Consider the following 20,431-nt stretch of genomic DNA (forward strand, 5'->3'; position numbering starts at 1 on the left):
AAAAAAAAAAAAAAAAAAAAAATTTCCCAAGCTGATCTAAATCAGAACCCCAAAAGTTTAAGTCAAGAGATTTAATAGACAACAGTCTAGATTGTTCAAGCCGAGTCTGGACAATTTAATAAGACTTTGTTTCAAAACAAAAAGTAAAAAAAAAGCTAAGGATGTTGCTCCATGGTAGAGTGCCCCAGGTTCTATTCCTAGCACCACAAACAAAAACAACAGTCTACTATATATACAAAATCTTTGAGAATCCAAATTGAAAAGTACATTGGAATTTTTCATGATAGTAATCACTGCCATCATTTATTGAATGCTTAGTTTTATAGTTATGATGATACTATAATAACAACATTAATGACTAACCCTTATGTGGCAGTTAATATGCTTTAGATATTTTTTCATGCTTTTACATGTATTAACTTATTTAATTCTCACAATAACCTTATGAGGTACAAGCTCTAATTATCCCCTTTTGACTGATAAGGAAACAAGTTAAATAATTTTCTCCAAGTTAACATTGCCTATAAGTGGCAGAGCTTGGACTAGACTAACAGAGGTGGCTGGATATGAGTCTGTTGTTATAACTACTCATTACACTTTAGGCTCCTCCAGCAAAGATTAAGTAAATAAACAAATAAAGATACAGAATGAGAATACTGACTTCAGATGTGGAAAACCTGGGTCCTCTTTTTACCCCCTTCAAAAAGAATTTAAATAAATGCAGTGTTTACTTTGTTACTAAAATCATCCACTCTCCAGAACCACCCAGGCTCACACCCATGTCTGCATAAAACATCTGAAGACAGCGCAGTTTCCTAAAGCGTAACCTGTATAGCCACTTAATTTATGCCAGTTATCTGCAAAGTAAGCTAGTCTCCAACCTCAGCAGTTCTTTCCCTAAAACATTTTTAAAAACAGCATTTACATCAGAATTTCCAAACTCTCTACTCTAAAAATTGTTAGGAATATAAGATAAAGATATTGAAAAAGTGTGATCTACATCTACCAGCTGATGAAACTTAAATAACAAAAGGTCAAACAGCAGAGGTGGTAACTAAGACTCTAAAATGGGAACACTGTACCTGAGGGGTAGGGTAACAGTGGCTAAATATCTGGCCACAGTCAAACAGGCCTGAGTTGGAATCCAGGTTCCATCACTTAATGTTTTCATAAATGCAAAACATGGACGAACTCTCTCATAGGATTTCTGTGAATGAGAATAGGACACCCGGTGGAAGGCAAACACTTCATAAATGTTAGTGTCTGAGTTTTATTCTAAAGACTAAAGTCTACAGTCATCTGCTTCTGTGTCGGGCAGGAGAGCAAATGAACTGCCCTAACAACAGCTTTCTAATTTCTCCCTCTGCACTGAGAATGGTGTAGCAGTTAAGGACACTGCCCTGGGATTGTGCTCCCTTTAGCCCACTTACTAGCAGTGTGATTCCTGTGCTTCATTTTAGGTTGTGAAATGAGGATGATTGATGATAATAAAAGTACTATGCATTTTACAAGTTTACTATGAGGATTAAAATAGTTAACAGAAGAAAAATGCAAGGATCAGCCTCTGGAAGATGGTATGTGCCCAGGAAATGCTCGTCACCACCCTTTTCCCCACAAGTGATCCATTCTCAATTTTTAGCCCACATCAAATAATATTTCAGAATTCTAGAATGTTAGAGCAGAAGGGCCCTTAGGAAGCATTTCTCCAATTCTCATTTAATAAATGGCCACCAGGGAGGCCAGAGCTGGCTAAATGGCCCAACTAGGATTAATGAAAATGGCAGTAGGGGTGGGTGAGGCTTCAATTTCCCTTCTTTTCAAATTGTCAGGCCATCTTATAGAAAGAGTTGGAGTGACTTAAACATCTGGAAAGAAATTTCACTTATCAAAATTTTCAGGAAACACTGACTGCCTCAAGTAGCACTTTTTGGGGAGAGGTAGGGTACGTAGGTTATAACCTATGTCCCAAGAATCCATAGGCAAGAGATATATAAAACAAAAAACTAAAACATTAATTCCTTTCAGGAATAATTAAGCATTCTTCCATGGGAGAAAATAATACCAGGCGACATTTACTAAGTGTTTTTTAAGCATGTGGCATAATATTGCCACATAATATTTATTTTTTCATTTTCACTTATTTTTTATCAAGCATTTTATATTCTTCCTCACAACCCAATTCCCCTGCCCTGAGCCCATCTGTGTGCTGCTGCAGTTACTTATGATTTTCCTGCTCAAAGTACATATAATGCTTTTACGAAACTGCCTGCTATTTGTCTGAAAAAGGACAGGGATCATGATGATCATGTTTACCATTCATTTCTCTTTGAACAAAATATTCCTTAGCATGACTAAGACACTTGCTCACTGTGGCAGATAATATTTACCAAAGATGGTTGCAACAGAATCTCTTATCTCACAGGCTCTTCTTACAAACGTGACCTCAAGACACCTCCCATTAGAAGTAAGTAATGCTCCTTCCTTCTGAACTTGCCCACACAGTGTACAATGGAAGTGATCCCATGTGAAGATATAAAAATGCCATACATTCCCCACCTTGCTTTCCTATGGCACTTGGGATCCAGCTGCCACACGGTAAGGAAGCTACTAGGCCACACAGAAAGACAACATGGAGAGAGGTAACCAGCTAAGCAGAGGCCCTATACATTATAGAAGAGAAACAAGCCTTCCCCTCATTCAAATTCCTGATTCACAAAACCATGTCCACAATAAAATGATATCTTTACATCACTAAATTTTGGGGTGGTTTATTATGCAACAATAGTAACTAGAACAACCACCCAGAGCTTACTAACAAGGAATACTACTGAATGCATGAAGGTAACGGTCTGTCTACACCTAACATTACTGTAATTGAAACACTAAATTATTTTCTTTTTTGATTTGAGGTAGTCATTATGCCCATTTTGCAGCAAAGGAACTGAGGCTTGACAAGTTAAGTCACTTGCCCAACATACCTCAATCAGTAAGTGTCAACATACATTAAAACTCATCTCTAGGGCCCAGGATTTAGTTCAGTGGTTCCACTGCTTGCCCTGCAAGGGCAAAGTCTTGAGTTCAATCCCCAGTACCAAACAAACAAACAAAACCTCATCTCTAAACCCACATCCCTGCACCAATATACCATACTCTTCAGTTTTCCTAGTTATAATTTTATTCTAAGTACACAGTAGAATGTTTTACAGTGTGATTAGCTGTAGTACTTAACACACTCTGACCTAAGAGATTCACTGTACAGCTTTGTCACTGAGATGCCAACCCTCTCATCACCACAGAAAACAGTTCCCTGGCTTTCCTAATGGTGGTTATGCCAGTTTCCTCATCCTCCCCAGCATTCCTCTTCCTACATTATCAGTCTTGTATCTGTATCCAAAAATGTCTTAATTTGTTCCTGAGCTACAGTATTCAGACTTGAATATAAGGGTACCGTGAGAGTAATTTGTTGTGTACATTGCTATGTCTCTAGTGCCGAGGACACTGCTTGAAATATGACAAGTGATCTAAAATTATTTAGTGAATACTGGACATGGTTGTGCACACCTGTAATCTCAGATCTCAGGAGGTTGAGGCAGGAGGTTTGGCATGAATTCAAAGTCAGACTGGGATACATTATCAGGCTGGCCTGAACTACCTAGCTAGACCTTGTCTCCCCCCACCCCCCAAAAAAAACTTACCCAAAAGTGTGATTACTCCAACCCACTGAATGTCCAACCAATCTCATTATCTCATTACCATACACCGATAAATGTGAAAACACAGAGGATAAGAGAACACAATTTAAAACATCAAAATTGCAGCAAAAAAGTAATAAATTGCAGCAGAGTCATCTCACACAGTAAGGTTACTACAAGAAAATGAAGGAGGGTTTGGGATTTATCTACAACTCACCCACTTAGAAAAGTTTAAACCCTGAGTTCACAGATTTCCATCCAATTCTCAACTAAGAGTTCTTGAGGAGAAAGGTGTTCAAGCTCAGAATGAAGATATACTGTAGATGGTGGGATGGAGTAGGGGTCACATCTCCGAACCGACACTAATAACCACTGATATCCCCTCAAAAAAAAAATCAGTTTCTTCAGACTCAGTGGCTGAACTACATACATCAAGATGACAGTTAGTGAAACCCCTAACAACAGATCTTCTATCCTTCAAATGGCCCTTTCTTGTGCACCTTGGGACGCAGACGCTGTCTCCCCAGGGCAAGGAGGAGGCAGTAACCTAGCTCTTCAGGAAGAGCGACAATCTTGAGATCCAGCTCAGGAGTCCCAGGTCCTCCACGAACCTAATTCTCCCTGGAGGGAAGGTGACCGTTCCTGAGGACCTTCCAGAAGCATAGCACTAACAATCTTTTCCTAATTTTAAGGGCCATTTCTTCCCCAACCCGAGAATTAATTAAGAGGTCCTAAGTATAACTTCCCTATATTGATCTTCCCCAGACCCACTACTTCTTACCCCAATAAATTCTCAAACACCCCAGAAGCGGTTGGGGAAGATAAAGAATCTGGTGTGATCTAAGGGATAGATGGGGGGGGCTGTGTTAGTACAAGAAGGGGGTTATACTCGGTTGGGGCCAGGATCAGTAAAAGATTAAGATAAGAACGGGGTCTGACCCTTTCCAAGCCCAATGTGTCCATCAGTGGTGACGAGAAGCAGGAAACTGAAGCCCAGCAAACAGGTGGCCCCAAGACGAGGCCACATCTCCACGGTGGTTGGCGCGCGGGGCCACCCGACTGAACTGGCACAGGTCTGGAGTCTCGGCAGAAGGTCCGCTCGCTCGCTAAGCGAGGCTCAGCCCAATTCCTCGCGTTCCTAGTTTTTTTTTTCCCCCAAACTCTGAAGGAAGTGATGTTAGACGGATGTGGGTGGTGCCTCCGGGGTCCGGTTAGAGATGAAGTGAGTTTAAAGGTGCAGATCACGTAGAAGGGTCATGTGGTTGTTTCCGAGTACGGGTTGCTTTTCCCCTATCCTGGGTTCTAGGTCCGGAGGCAGAAAGGAAAAAGGTGGGCGGAGGTAGTGGGGACAGGGAGAGGTTCTCCAGAACAACTGCAGATTGCATCCGTTAGTCTAGCACCTCTTCCTGAGGACCGCTGAATTTAATATTCAAAACGCAGGTTATTGATCGGTGAGGTCAGCTTCTTCCAAGACTGGGATGCTCGCCCACTGGCCTTGAATACCCTTTCTTCCTCCTCGAATGAAAAACGACTGGACAACCAGATTTCATTGTTAGGTGCCTGCTCAGGTCTCTTCGAAACCTGATTCTGCCGTGCAGGATCTTGTGCCTTGCACACATACACTTTGTGGATGGATGGAGAATCGCCGGACCTTACCATTCTTTGCTGCCGCTAGTCTTCCACTCCGGGATGATGCAATGGTGATGCAAGCTGCAATAGTCAGACTTGGGGCCTCTTTTTGGAATATTCACTAGGAACAAGGGAATCAGGGTATAAGTCACTTTAGGCATTTAAAGTGTAAAAGTTCTTCCGGTTAAATGTTTATTGTTTTGTGGGTGGTGGATTCTTTCTTTTCTTTTTTCTTGTGTGTGTGTGTGTATTTCCTCCTACTTTGTCCGGCTTTGCTACACAGCAAACAGATCAAAATTTCCCGTCTTTCTTCCTGCTGCTAGTTTGGAATCCAACAGTTCGTACTTAAAGCACAGTGAAAGACATCCTTAAAAAAAAAAAAAATAAAAAAAGCACATACCCAAACAAAATCACACGCCTTCCTTTCAATGCATTTGGATACGGACAAATTCTAACAACAGGCACAATGGAACGCTTTGGGGAACTGCAAGCCCCCGGACTCAGTTAGTCAGCCAGCCCCTACCGCCAATAAAAATACTGGGATGCGCGGAGCAGGCTGGGCTTTGTAGTTGGGCTGTGCGCTCGCGGGATTGGCCACTGCGAGGGGGCGGGACTGGCCGAGTCACGTGGGTCTCGCGCCCGCTGCCACCGCAGCCGCAGCCTCCGCCGTCTTTCTCTGTCTCGGCCGAGGCAGCCATCTTGCTCTTACCGCGTGCTGCTGTTGGAGAACCCTCCCTGCTTCAGGTGAGCCCCCCGGCGGTCCCGCCACTCCACGGCCCTAGGCCGCTGCGCACGGTGTTTCCCCCGCCCTCTTCCTCCGACACCCGCCAACCTCTCAGGCTGGCACTTCCGCCGTAGCTCGGCGAGTGGGGGCGGAGGCGACTGGCTCGGCCTGTCGCTCACCTGCGGCGCAGCTGGGGGTCGGCACCTGAGGGAAGGTCCCCAAGCATCACCGCCCCTTGTAGAGGCGGTCGGGCCGGTGCTGTGGCCGTCCGGAGCCGCCATCCCAGAAGGCGGGCAGATCCCCCTCTCCCTTCCCGTTACGCCTCATTATTCACAGCAACAGTGTTACGAGCTTTGCGCTTTGTACAGCTTATCTATGTTGTCATCTCGTTAATGCGCCCAAGCTACAGATGGGAAAACTGAGGTTAGCACTCCCGACCCCAAGCTCTTGGGACTGAACTCGGTTGCAGCGCTCTTCACCTTGTAATGGCAGTTTTGTTTACAAAGTGGTTACCTTTTGAGATACTGCCTGGTGATTGCTGGACAGCCACATTATTACACCGCTTGTGAATGGTGGTTTCAACTTCCGTTCTCAGGTTTTTACGCAGTATTTTAGCCGTACCCTCGTTGGTTATCACTTATCGAGTATCTTCTAAGAACCGAACCCTGTGCTGCCAATGTAACACTTAACACAGACTAACCTCAGGAAGTATGTAGTGCTACATCTTTTCTAATGCCAAGAGGATCACAAATTCAAATTAGTAAAATAACTTTGCGAAATCTTAAATGGTAGCCTTGGTCTTCCTGATTTCACCTGTACTTACTTTAGCGAAACCTCAGAAAAAGTCACAACTAACAGTTAAAAGTATTTTTATCTCTGTAAAATATGATGTAGGTGAAAGAGCCTACCGCAGCACTTGGAACTTGGGCACTCAATTTGTATTAACCTCATTAATAGGCTCTTTCTTGAGTCCATGGGAAATGCTGACAGATCCTTGGATTCCCAAGGAAGCATTCATTAATCATGTGACTGTAGGACATTATTATTCCTTTTCGTCATAGAAAGGAACCTTGTTTTCTGTCACATTGGGAAGGAGATGAACTTTTATTGATGTCCTGCTGCTGCTAGCAGGTATTTATGATGACCTCACATATGACAGGAATGACAAGTACAATAAAGATTGACAAATAGGGAATTAAACCAGGTGATCTTTGAGTTCTACTCCAAGATTCTGAGCTTGACATTTCTTCTCTCAGACTGAATCCAGTCCTCTTTCCTACTTGAATTCTACACACACCAACTTGCTAATAGACAAAGGACCACACGTCTCTCCCTACTGCTGTGAGCTTCTAGCCTCCCTAGAATATCTTTTCTCTGAGATACTCCTTAGGAAGATTGTTCAGTTCTGTTATTCTAACACTTGGAATCTGTTCTTTCATCTACACGTTGATTTAAAGAAGTATTTTTGTTCTTGATTTTGTTTCAAACAAGTCAGGATTTATATCTTGTCTTCCTAACCTCTGTCTCATCTTTTGGGGATTATTACTTCAAAATGAAGAAGAATCCCAAAGGGTTTATCCCTGTGTTTATTTCTAGTATTTTCACTTAGTGTTCTTTTTGTGAGAAATTCCTTAAGCTCTTTGTTAGTTGTTTACACCTTTGTGGACACATTCTTTTGAGAAAAGTGAATATTGATCCTTTTCTGTGGATATTTGAATAAAAAGATTGGGACTTACACAATCAGATTTAAGTCTGTGGCAGAGCTCAGATTGGCACACACCTAACACTTGTTTTGCACTGTATACAGAATTCTGATAAAAATGTTTCCAGCTGCTTGAGCATTGATGTACAATGCTGAACAAAGAGAAATCAGATTCTAATTGTTACTTGGGAACTGGACTTTAGCCTTAAAGCAGAGATATATACAGGTTTTATAAAATTCAGTATCAGTAAAGAATGTTTAGTAATTATATAATCTTTGATTTTTCTTTCTTTCATCTCTCAATTGAAAGCATTATTTGTTTTTTATCTGAAACGCAGAGTTAAGAGAATTGGCCAAAACGTTTAATGGCCTTTCTCCTTATTCCCTCTCTCACATCGCAGAATTTATCTATTGAGCCACAGAACAAATCAAACAAGATTTTTAATAGACCTTTAAATTGGCTTCTTTTTTGTTGTTGGTCATGCTATTGAGAATAGAATCAGGGATACTACCACTGAGCAACACCCCCAGCCCTTTTTTAACTTTTTATTTTCAGACAAGGTCTCTCTTTAAGTTGTCCAGGCTGGCCTGGAACTTGTGCAGTCCTCTGCCTCAGCCTCCTAAGTGAGTGGAATTACAGGCATCTGCCACCATGCACGGATTAAATTGGCTTTTATTTGTTTATATAATGTCAAATGTTAAGATTCATTATAAATTTAAGAATGTTTTCTTTAGTAGAACTATCATTAACCAGACTAGAACTTATGGTTTTGTAATGTTCTTAGAATATTCAAGAGCTGTAAAAACCTTATTTTGAAACATCCCTTCAATTTAGTAATTAATGTAGTTGAGATAACATTTTTGTCAAATTGTGCAGTGGAGCATTTTACCCTTTATGCAAGAATATCTTGATAAGTGTGACATACTGTGTCAGTGCAAGGTATTGAATGAATGTTGGAGTGCTGCAGAAGCACTGAGTGTCTGGAAATCTTGTTCTGTTTCCCCATTATTAACACCTCATCTGACCTTGAATAGAGGACGTGACTATTCTCCTATCTTGACAGCTAGACAGTTTATTGTTGAATTTTTTTTCCACCTCATTTTCCTTTTGTCATCTGTGTGGTTTATAAGAAATGCAGGATGCGATTTAGGAGATGATCTACTTGAAGGTTTTCTTAATAACATTTGGTAACAGTTCTCTGCTGTAAAATTTTTGAGGAGAAAACTGGCTTGCCTATGGAAATTTCATAATTGTTAGGTTTTACTGAATGCCAAGGAATTGAATCATGTTTTTAAGGAGGAATCTTCAATAAGTGACTTAGAATCCCATTCTTTTTTTGTTGTGTATTTTATTACCTTGGGATATTATTTTAATTTTGATTTTTAAAATATCTGATTTATGAAGCAAATTATTAATATTAAGAATATAGATAGTATTATGATCATGATGTTATTGCATACTGAAAGCTCAGCGAACCAAAAGGTACTGTTTGCATAAACAGTTTTTTAAGATTTTTGGTAAAAGAGTGACTTTAACAAATCTATTTTTCCCCCCCTAGATTTACCAACAGCATGAATCAAGAAAAGTTAGCCAAACTTCAGGCTCAGGTCCGGATAGGGGGCAAGGTGAGTGTGGCATAAGAAAACTGACAGGAGAATGTATGATTACCAGATAATAGTATTATTTTGGATTTGTGGTCATTGAAAATTTAAAATCCTTTCAATAATATCAAACCACATTCCAATTTGAAAATAATTTGTCTAAATCTGAAACAGACTTTTCTTCTGATGGTGCGCAATAGAAATAGCCACCTTTGTTTGAATTCTAACTGCTAGTTATGTAACATAAAACATAAAGTTACCTAATCTTGTTACGCGTCCAGTTTTTTCATCTGAAAAATAGAAATTATCCCCAAAGATGCTTAGAATAACACAAGACACCTAACATGGTATCTGGCACAATGTAGATGCTCAATTAAGTAAATGACATGTTAGACTCACCTGCAGGGTATGCCAGTTGTTAGGGATTCCTCACCTTGACTGAATGAACCTACTGGTAGAGTTAGGTTCGCAAGAGGTTTAGCTGGGGATGCTCTAGAGGATTATGTAGTATTTTTTTGACTGCCAAATTTGCCCCCCAAATTCATACCTATGTTCTATGTTGGTGAAAATGAACATGAATTTTCTTATTCCATGTACTTTAAGGCCTAAGGAACTGCTTGTTCTGAGCTCCAAAAATCTTTTTATTTCTCTTCAGCTATGGCTCCACCCTCGAGGAGAATATTTTACCCTTTCTTATCTTTGCCCAATACAGTGTTTGCAAAAGTAAAAGGGAGCTGGATGTGGTGGTACATGCCTGTAAATCCCATCACTCAGGAGGCCAGAGAATCACTATTGGTTTTAGGCCAGCCTGGTTTTTATAGCATGAGGCCTTGTCTCAAAAAAACTGGGAAAAAAAAATTTTTTTTTTTTTTTTAAAGTAAAAGGGGGCCAGGGATTTAGCTCAGTGACACCATGCCTGCCTTGCAAACACAAGGTCCTGAGTGCAATCCCTGGTACTGGGGCGGAGGGAGTAAAAAGGAGAACAGTATTTATCAGACCTACAAAAAAGGTAGTAAGTAGATAGTGCAGGGCCCCCTGTATCATTTACATTGGTGATGACCACAGCCTCTGAGGATGGAGACAGGAGAGGGGAAAGGAAGAAGAGGCAAGTACTTTCTTCTTTCATAGTGATACAGTTGTGTGAGTCTGGCATAATATTAATACATTCATGTAACCACAATAGTCACATTGTATCCTCCTAAGTGTGATGTAATATACCAATACAAAAACCAGAGATATTCAAGAACACTACACCTGGAAAGACTTGATGCAGTGCATCACTACTGTATATTCTAAACCAATGGTTGATCATTTGCTCATTTATTTCCTGTTTACTGTGCACTTAACCATGTGCCCAGCACATAGTAGATAAACAAGATATGCTTTGGACACAGCTGAGTTTGGAAGAGAGACATGCTCATAATTATAATAAAGAATAATGAGTATATAATGAAGTACGCAAGGTGCTTTTGCCTAGGGGGCAAAAGCTGGGATTTAAAGGATTAATGACTTTATTATTAGACAGATGAAAGACTTTATGGGAGAAAGGATAAAAAGAAGATTGTTATTTCCCACACATGTAAAGAACATAGGGTTGTAAAATAACGTGATGCTCAATGGAATGGCTTACTTTAGTAGAGCTAGAGTGTAGAGTCTATAATGTACAGAGAATAGGAGGAAATCAAATGACCAGTTAGTTTGGAGGTTCCATCATCATTTTATATGCCATACTAAGGAGCTTGTGATTTTATCTTGTAGGCAGTGAGCAACTATTGAAGAATTTTAAGCAGTAAATGACAGCCATTTTAGAACAGTAACTGCTGGCAGTGAGGAAAACAGAATGAAATGAAAGTTTACCATAGAGACAATTGAGAAGCTGTTGCTATACATTATGAGACACAAATCTAGAGGTTGGAATTGACATGGCTTAATGACTTGTGCAATATGGGGGATATGAAGGGCAGAGAGTAGTGTGAGGTAATTCCCAGACTTCTGGTTTTAGAAACTAGGTTTATGGGGTTTATATGTGTACAAGATACACAACTTAAGGAAAAAGATTTGGTGGACTGATATGTTACATTTGAGGTACCTGAGGATCATTTGACTTGAGTAGGCAGCAAGGAACTGATCTATGAGAGTCAGGAATGCTTCACAAATACACGACCATTTATGTAGATAATGATCCCTCCAGCAGTTCATGTCTTTACAATCTACTGCTGGAGCTCTTGCATTGGACTTGCTGACTAAAGCCCAATTCCTTTTTTTATTTTTTTTTTGGTATTGGGGATTGAACTCAGGTCCTTGCACTTGTAAGGCAGGTGCTGGAACCACTGAGCTAAGTCCCCAGCCCCCCTTCCCCCCACCTCCGTTCCTTTTTTACTCATGGTTTTAGGAAGATTTTTATTTTTATTTTTTGGTTTTTTTGAGACAGGATCTCATTATGTAGCTTACACTGGCCTTGAACTCACTATGTAGCTCATGCTGGCTTTGAACTCAGCAGTTCTCCTGCCTCACTGCCTGAATGCTGGAATTACAGGCATGTGCCACCACGTGTGCCCAGCTAGTTTCAGGAGTTTTAACCCTCAAAACTTAGATTGCTTTTTGCCAGGGATTTAGTTCATTGGTGCTGCCACCTGCCTGGCAAGTGCAAGGTCCCAAGGTCAATCCCCATTACCAAAAAAAAAAAAAAAATTAGATTGCTTTTGGTTGTGTTTGAGTTCTGCTTTAGGTTATATAATATATATATATATATATATATTTTTTTTTTTTTAGCCCAATAATTTAACCTATTATTTTAAATAGTTTTCCATGAAAAAAATGTATTTAAGGTTTAAAGTATCAATATAGAAGTAACCTTGTGTTATTTCAGTAGTGTAATTTTCAATCTTTTGCTCAGGCCAGAATCCTAAGCACCATTCTAGATTCTTCTTTTCCTCATATCCTATGTCTAATCCATCAGAAATCATGTTGTCTTGTGATAGACTTACTACCCCTCAGCATCTTCTCTGCCACTACCCTCTTCTCTCACCAGGATTGCTATAGTAGCCTCCTGATTGTTCTCATAGTCTGTTTTCCACACAGCTACATTAGTCATAAGTAAATAGATTAAGTCATCTCCATATTTAAAACTGTTGAGAGGCTTTCTGTTACAATTAGAATAAAATCTACCTCCTGTCCATGAAATGTTAGGCTACGTGATCTGGCCCTTATCTATCTTTCTGATTGTACTTTTCCTCCTCCTTCCCCATTATACATTCTGCTCTAGCCATATTGGCCTGCTTTTTCTCTCTAAAAGGACAAATTCAATCTTGTTTCATTTTGCTTGGATCTCTTTTCCCCTAGATGTTGGTCTCAACACGTTACCTCTTCAGGGGGGGCCTTTCCTGATCATTCTAATAAAGTATTGCTTTGCACCCATCCACTCTTAATTATTGTGTTCCTGTTTTCATTTTGTTTTGTTTTTCATAGTAGCCTTTATCCTGTTTGAAATGACCTAATTTGTTTATGTATTGACTTCACTCTTACTGTAATGTAAGAACTTGATCTTTTTCGTTCCTAGATTCTTAGACTCTAGAACACTGTCATAGTAGACCTTAATTGTGGTAAAGGCTGAATTCTGTAAAATGTTTAAAAATTGTTGCATAAATACCCTAAGGTGTCTTAAAGTTGTATTTTAAAACACAATGTGTTTCAGGTTAGGTTTTGGATAAGAATAAGAATTGTCTGTTCCCCCTCTAGGTATCTTCCTGAAACAGTTAAAGATATCATATTGCAGTGATACGTGTATACCCATATTTATAGCAGTGCAGTTTATAATAGCTGAATCTTGAGAACAACCTGTGTCCATCCACACATGAATGGAAAAAGAAAATGTGGTATTTATACACAATAGAGTACTACAATGCCATAAAGAATGATAAATGTGTCATTCATAGGAAAATAGATGCACCTTGAGACCATAATGTTAAATGAAATAAATCAGATACTCAGGCCAAGATTATAAATAAACAGCAAAAGGGAGATCTTTTGCAAAAGGGAAGCAGACCAAGAGATGGGAGAGGGGAGTAAAAAAAAAAAAAAAAAAAAAGAATTAAGATGTGTTATGTACATGTACCAACTCCTTGTAATTGTTATATATTGCAAACATAAAAAATAAGTGGATAGAGAATATCTAAAACTGGGCTTCAAAAATCTGGGTTAGGCTAACAATTGTAATTCTGAATAGTCTTATTAAATCATTACTATTTAGTTTTTTTATGATAGATTATTGTGACAGGAAAATGTGGTTGCTGTTGTTGGTTGCAAGGTAAGCTAACATTTCTGATCATTTTTTCAGGGTACAGCTCGCAGAAAGAAGAAGGTGGTACATAGAACAGCTACAGCTGATGACAAAAAGCTTCAGAGTTCTCTGAAAAAACTGGCGGTGAATAATATAGCTGGTATTGAAGAGGTATGATCACTTTGAAAACTTAAATTACATGGGCAAATAGGACATACACAAATAATTGTCTAGTTTTTCAAATGTAAAATATGATCATAGAAGAATCTTCAGTATTGCCATTCAGATGTCTTTGAGGGACTTGTAGCTATTGAATTTGCTTTTTGGTTGAAATTGAATGACTTTAGTGGACAGTTAAGGATTTTCAGACGCAGAGTATTTGCATATATGACAAATATGGAAATGTTCTTGAATTTTAATTTTTCTGATAAAAATTAACAGTAGGATTTCTTCAAATATAGTAGAATTTTTTTACATTACTATACAAAACCTCTTACTACCTCATCCAAAAGCCTCAAGCAATATACTGGATTGTATTTATTAGGAGTCTCTCAAAAGTTAAATTGAATTTTAAAATCAGTTCATTGCATTTTTTTTTTCCCCGAGATAAGATCTTGCTAGGTAGTTGGACGTCCTTGAATAAACCATGTAGCCCAGGCTGGCCTTGAAGTGATCCGCCTGCCTCAGCCTCCCGAGTGTCGGGATTATAGGCACACACCATGCCTGGCTACTTTATTGCTTTTTTTTTTTCCTTCTGGTATTGTGAACTTAGCACCTTGGGCTTGCCAGGCAGGCACAGCACCACAGAGTTACATCTTTGGCCCTACTTCATTGCATTTCGATGTTATGTTTTTCTAATGTGAGATCAAAGATGAACATTACTCTAAAAGATAAAAGTATAACAACTACTTATCTGTTTTCATATACCTCTGCCCAGTGATTCCATTTCTTATAGTAACTGGTGTTCACATTTTCACTGCCATAGGTTAGATGATTTAATTATGTCATTATTCTATGGGTACCACCTCACAATTTTTAATAGTTTATTAATGTGTATTGCTATACACCATGAATCAGAAATAATAATAATAATAGGGAATCACTAATAAAGAAATAACTGCATCTGCGTGGCAAGCATTAAGGTGTCCTGAGTTGGTTCTGGAAAAACAAAACATAACAAAGTATCAAAGAAAAGGAAGTTAGATGGCAAAGGGCTCCATCATACATGTATGAGTAAATAAAATTAATATAATTTAAATTTGATTTGTATTTTTAAAACCAGTATACTAGTAAAACAGTACAAAGTACAAGCCATATGCATCTTATTTCTTTTCAACTTGATGTGACTGCATTTTTACAAAGATTAGAATTTATTCACAAATCCTGAAGTTAAATATTTTATATACCTTATTTTTTTCTCAGCTGGTGAAAGTTTTTATGTATTTTCATTGACCTAAAAATTTCAGAGAAATCATTCTCCATCTGGGATATATTTTAGAAAAAAAATAAAAACAAAACAAAAAAAATCTAGGTTTTTTTAAACTTAAAAATCTAGAATTTGGGCTGGGAGTGTAACTCAGTGTTAGAGGGCTTGGCTAATGGTGAGGCTCTGGGTTCAATCTGCAGCAGCACCAAAGACAGATAGATAGATGGATAGATGGATGGCCAACTAAAACTTGATTAAAAAGAAGTAAGTTACAACAGTAGGCAGGAACTTAGATAATGTTAAATCTAACCTAATTGTAAATGTTTAATGTGCAGTTTAATATTTTTGTCCACCTTTCTAGTTTTTTAATGCCTCTACCTCCTCAACCTCAGCATTGTTGACACTTTGATGCAGATAATTCTTTGTTGTGGTGGCTGCCCTGTATCTTATAGGATGTTCAGCAGCATCCCTGCTCTCTACCCACAATATTCAATCCCATATGTTCTCCAAAAATTTTCAAATGGTCCATTGGAGACAGAAATCAACCTTGGTTGAAAAACACTTCTTTGGAGAGAGGAAAAGTATATGTATTTCTTCCTTGCTTTATAGATTTAACTGTACTATTTTCAAGGGCATATTTTTCTGAATGTTTGTTTTTGGCCAAATTTGGAAGGCTGTATTATTATAATTAAAGTTTTTAATGGTGGAGAAGCATTAATTTTACAAATGTTTTATAATGAAATAAGCAGTAATCTTTTTCTTCTCCCCTTGGTGATGGGAATTGAATCCAGGATCTTGTACAGGCTAGTCAAGCACAGAACACTGAGCTAAATCCCCAGCCCTCATTGTAATCTTTGCTTTCTTTATAATACTACGAAACTTGTAATGTTGTGCAAGGTCAAGGTATTGTTGTATTTTGAATTTTCATAATATAACACTTAGTGATAGTCAACACTTCTTGAATGTCTACTGTGCCAACCATTTTCCCAAGTACTTACTAGATAGTGGTAAATAAAATATTATTCATGATCTCTGTCCTTTGTAGCTTATACTCTATTCGAGAAACTAGACAGCTAGACATAGAAATATGTATTACCTCATTTCAATCACACAATATCTCTTTGAGTTGGTTGTAGGTAAGAGCCAAGGCTGAAGTTAGGTACCAAAGTAAAATCATATAGCCAATAAATATTGCAATTCCAGGTTTGAAGTAAAGTATGTCAAAACCACAGTTGTAAATTTCATTAATTTATCCTGCTTTTGGTATTTTCAGTTATACATTCTTGTACTTATTCTTGGCCTTTTGCTCTCCTCCTATCTCCCTCATACTTCATCAAAAAAAGGATGGTAAGAGGTGTTCCTGCCTTATATCCTGTATTATTAAGCACTTACCACATAGAATTCATTATTTATGGGGCTGGGGATTTAGCTCAGTTGTTCCAGTGCCTGCCTTGTAAGCACAAGGACCCGAGTTCAATCCCCGGTACCATAAATGAATGAATGAATGAAAGAAAGAATCAGTATGTACTGTTATTTCCTCCCAGAGGCCTTTTTGGTAGCACCCATAGAACATTTGTTTAAAGAAGGTTTAGGTGCCTCTTCTGTGTTTCTTTTTTTTTTTTTTTCTTTTTTCTTTTTTCCACCAGTGTTGAGGTACAAACCTATGGCCTCATATATGCTAGGCAGGTGTTCTACTGCTGAGCTCCGTATTTACTTTATTTCATTTTATTTTATTTTTTATTTTTTAATTATTTTTGTTTTTGATTTTGTTTGTTTTTTAAACCGGATTTCACTGTGTAGCCTAGGCACTTGAACTCACATCAGTCTTCCTGCCTCAGCCTCCCAAGGGCTGAAATGGCATACATCATCATGCCTGGCTTGTATTTACTTTTATTATAACACTAAACCGCATTGTTAATTCTTTTTGGTTTGAATTTTCACGCAGTTTTAACTTTTTGAGGAGTCATATCCTTTAAAGCATTATACAGTATTAGTGGTACAGCATATAAAAGGAATTGCACATTTTTGCTGCTTACTAGACACCCTGACTCCACCCCTTGTGCATTGTTTTCTAACCCTTACTGATTAAGTTCAGTGGTGCCGCTGCCAGGTAAAAGGTCCTGAGTTAGATCCCCAGTACCAAAAAAAACAACAAAAAACAAAAACAAAAAAACAGGGTAGCAACTGTAAAGTTTCAGAATATTTGAACCTAAGATGGACAGTTTTACTTTTCCTTCTTCTTCCTTCTAAAGTTGATTTTTTTGATAACCATAATAATTGTGCTTTGTATAATCTTTTGTGGATCAAAAATATTTTAAGAACATCCAATATACTATATATAACCTGCCTTGCTCAAACACTTGAATTAAAAACAGCTTCTTGTGAGGAAGAAAGATACTACATTAAATATATACATGAAAACATGTATATAATTTTCAGAAATGCTAAGATATGAAAAATACATATAGTATATGACTTAGAATAGAATCTTATTCATTACAAATTTGTTATCTTGATACTTTATTTTATTTTTTCATTAAGTTTATTGGTACTTTTTAGGTATACAGTACAGTTACATTCATCATTGGGATCTTGTACCTTTACACAATATATCTTGGTTCTTATAGGATATTTTAAACTTGTTACAAAGTACTGAACTCAGGAAGATACTATCTTTTTTGGATTTTGCTAGTTTAAGAAAAGCAGATAAACTGGTTGTAGTAGCTCATGTCAATAGTCCCTTCTACTTGGGAGGCTGAGGTAAGAGGATCACAAGTTCAAGGCCAACCTGGACAATTTAATCTTGAAATTAAAAAAAAAAAGCTGGGATGTAGCTCAGTGGTAGAGTGCTTCGGTATTTCATACCACCCCCACCCCACCCCCAAGAAAATCAGATTAAAAATTTAGAAACTGTTGCTACTGTTTTTTGTTTGTTTGGTTAGTTGGTTGTTTTGGTACCGGGGATTGAACTCGGGTCCTTGCGCTTGCAAGGCAGGTGGTGGAACCACTTTGCTACATCCCCAGCCCCTTGCCACTGTTGAAAGAAAATAATTTTATTACAGTGTTTTCTGTTCCTAGACCTTTAAAGAATCAAATGAGTAAAAGAAACTCAGTTGGGGTGTGGCAAACAGGGAAATAATGAGTTGTGAGTTCCAAAATTCACCAAAATGCACCTTTGCCAAATAAAGTTTTAAATCTTTTCAGGCTGTCAGCATTAGTAATACATACTTTTATTTTTTTACCAGAGTTTAATTTTTGTTCTTTTCAGAAAATTTTTTTGTTTTGTTTTGTTTTGTTTTTTTGGTACCAGGGATCGAACTTGGGTCCTTGCACTTGCAAGGCAGGCAGTGGCACCACTGAGCTAAATCCTGGGCCCTCTTTTCAGAAACTTTTAAAACTGAAAGGTTGTTTGGATTAAAACTAGCAGTTCTGGGGCCAGGGATTTAGTTTAGAGATTCTGCTGCCCACCTCACAAGCGTAAGGTCTCAAGTTTGATCCCTGGTACTAAAACAAAGCAGTTCTGGTCTTTTATGTGTTCATTAATTTATTGATTTGGTGTAGTAAGTTATAGTTGTATATAGATTTATATGTTACCAAAAACAAATCCAAAGCTGTCAAAAAGTAAGGGGCTTAGTAGTGTCACAGATTGTTCAGAGACAAAATTAACAACCAGGTTCTAGGAAGGAATTCTTAGGTAAACTTGCACAGTATAATCCACAAGCAAATTTCTGAAAATGTTACATTCTTTGACATGTGAAACTACTTGAATGTGGTTCTTATTTAGCAATATAGTTGAATATATAGTGACCATGCTATTACCTTTTTTCCTCTGATAACATGAATCAACATTAGGATCTGTTCCATTTCTCAGGAATTTATCAGACTTATTTGGAAAGAAATAGTCCCTAAAAGCACTCTCTGATTCACATGCTTTATTGTTCAGTTCATTTTATAGTTTTATTATATTTAGAGGATGGCTTCCGTATTAATTAGGATATAATTCTGCCCTTTTAAATGTTCCTCAATCTTTCTAGGCATAGCTAATCAACTTTTCTTCTATACTTCTACTGCCTTTAGCTTAAGTTGCTCTACTATAATACATTTTTTATTACTATCTCATTAGTCTTTACAGATCAAGGTTTTTCTTTTTCCTTTTATTAATACTACCTATTTTACAAAATATTGGGTTTCAGTGCATATATTTTGATTATATCAATCCCCAGTATTTCTCTCCCTTGTTACTCCCTCTTATTCCCTTCCTCTTGTCTAATAATAGTCTCCCGTCTACTTTCATGTCATCCCACACACACCACACATATAGGGAGAACATAAAATATGTCTCAGTCTGACTTATTTCATTCAACGTGATGATCATCCATTTTCCTGTAAATGACAAAATTTTGTTCTTTATTGCTGAGTAATACTGCGTTGTGAACATATACTACATTTTCTCTCTCTCTTTTTTTTTTTTTGGTGGTGTACCGGGGATTGAACTCAGAACCTTGCACCTGCGAGGCAGGCTTGATGCCACTGACCTAACTCCCTGGCCCAATACTACACTTTCTTTATCTGTTCATCTGTTGATGAGTACCTAGGCTGGTGCCATATCTTGGCTATTGTGGACTGTGCTGCAGTAAACATGGGTATGCAGTTATTCCTATAGTATTCTGACTTTAATTCCTTAGGATATATTCCAAGAAATAGTATAGTATAGCTGGATTAAATGGTAGCTCTATTTTTACTTTTTTGAGGTGACTCCATACTGATTTCCATAGTGGCTGTACTTACTAACATTTTTACCAACAGTATAAAAGGGTTCTTTTCCACTTGCTCACCAGCATGTATTTCTTTTTATATTCTTCATGTTACCATTCTGACTGGAGTGATATGGAAACCGAGTATAGTTGTGATTTGCATTTCCCTAATAGCAAAAAAGATGCACAATTTTCATATACTTTATTGGCCATTTTACTACTTTTTGAGAAGTGTCTGTTCAATTCATTTGCCAATTTGTTGATTGGGCTATTTGATTATTTTGGTATTTTTTTAGTTGTTTCTATATTCTAAGTAGCTGCCAGTGATTTTCTCTCATTCTGTAGGTGCTTCACTCTTTAGTTTCCCTTACTATGCAGAAACTTTTTACTTAGATGGAATCCCATTTGTTGATTCCTGCTATAATTTCCTGTGCTAGTAGAGTCCTACCCTAAGGAAACCTTTGCTTGAATCTATGGTTCAAGTATTTCTCCTGTTTTTTCGGTTTGTTTTTTTTTTGGGGGGGGTACCAGGGATCAAACTCAGGACCTTGCGCTTATGAGGCAGGTGGCAGAACCACTTGAGCTAAATCCCCTGCCCACTCCTGTTTTTGTTGTTGTTGGTT

At 38.0% G+C, this 20,431-nt stretch overlaps 2 protein-coding genes across 3 annotated transcripts in view; one reads left to right on the plus strand and one right to left on the minus strand.

Moving 5' to 3' along the window:
- The window catches only part of Txndc12 (thioredoxin domain containing 12), a 27,209-nt gene extending 21,956 nt beyond the window's left edge, over positions 1 to 5,253 (minus strand). The window contains exon 1 of the mRNA XM_010610313.3: positions 4,632 to 5,253. Within this exon, the coding sequence (XP_010608615.1) occupies positions 4,632 to 4,719 (88 nt within the window). The 5' untranslated portion in view covers positions 4,720 to 5,253. The remainder of the gene's footprint in view (positions 1 to 4,631) is intronic.
- Positions 5,254 to 5,915: 662 nt separating this feature from the next.
- The window catches only part of Btf3l4 (basic transcription factor 3 like 4), a 27,346-nt gene continuing 12,830 nt past the window's right edge, over positions 5,916 to 20,431 (plus strand). The window contains exons 1-3 of one of the 2 annotated variants that reach the window (XM_010610314.3): positions 5,984 to 6,065; positions 9,307 to 9,373; positions 13,686 to 13,799. In XM_010610314.3, coding sequence (XP_010608616.1) covers positions 9,320 to 9,373; positions 13,686 to 13,799 — 168 coding nt within the window. In that variant the 5' untranslated portion in view covers positions 5,984 to 6,065; positions 9,307 to 9,319. Of the gene's footprint in view, positions 6,066 to 9,306; positions 9,374 to 13,685; positions 13,800 to 20,431 lie in introns of both variants that reach the window. The other variant, XM_010610315.3, reaches the window with a different exon arrangement.

The sequence above is a fragment of the Fukomys damarensis genome, unplaced genomic scaffold (genome assembly GCF_012274545.1).
Source record: "Fukomys damarensis isolate Sample0158 unplaced genomic scaffold, DMR_v1.0_HiC HiC_scaffold_23, whole genome shotgun sequence".
In the NCBI taxonomy this organism is placed as follows: domain Eukaryota; kingdom Metazoa; phylum Chordata; class Mammalia; order Rodentia; family Bathyergidae; genus Fukomys; species Fukomys damarensis.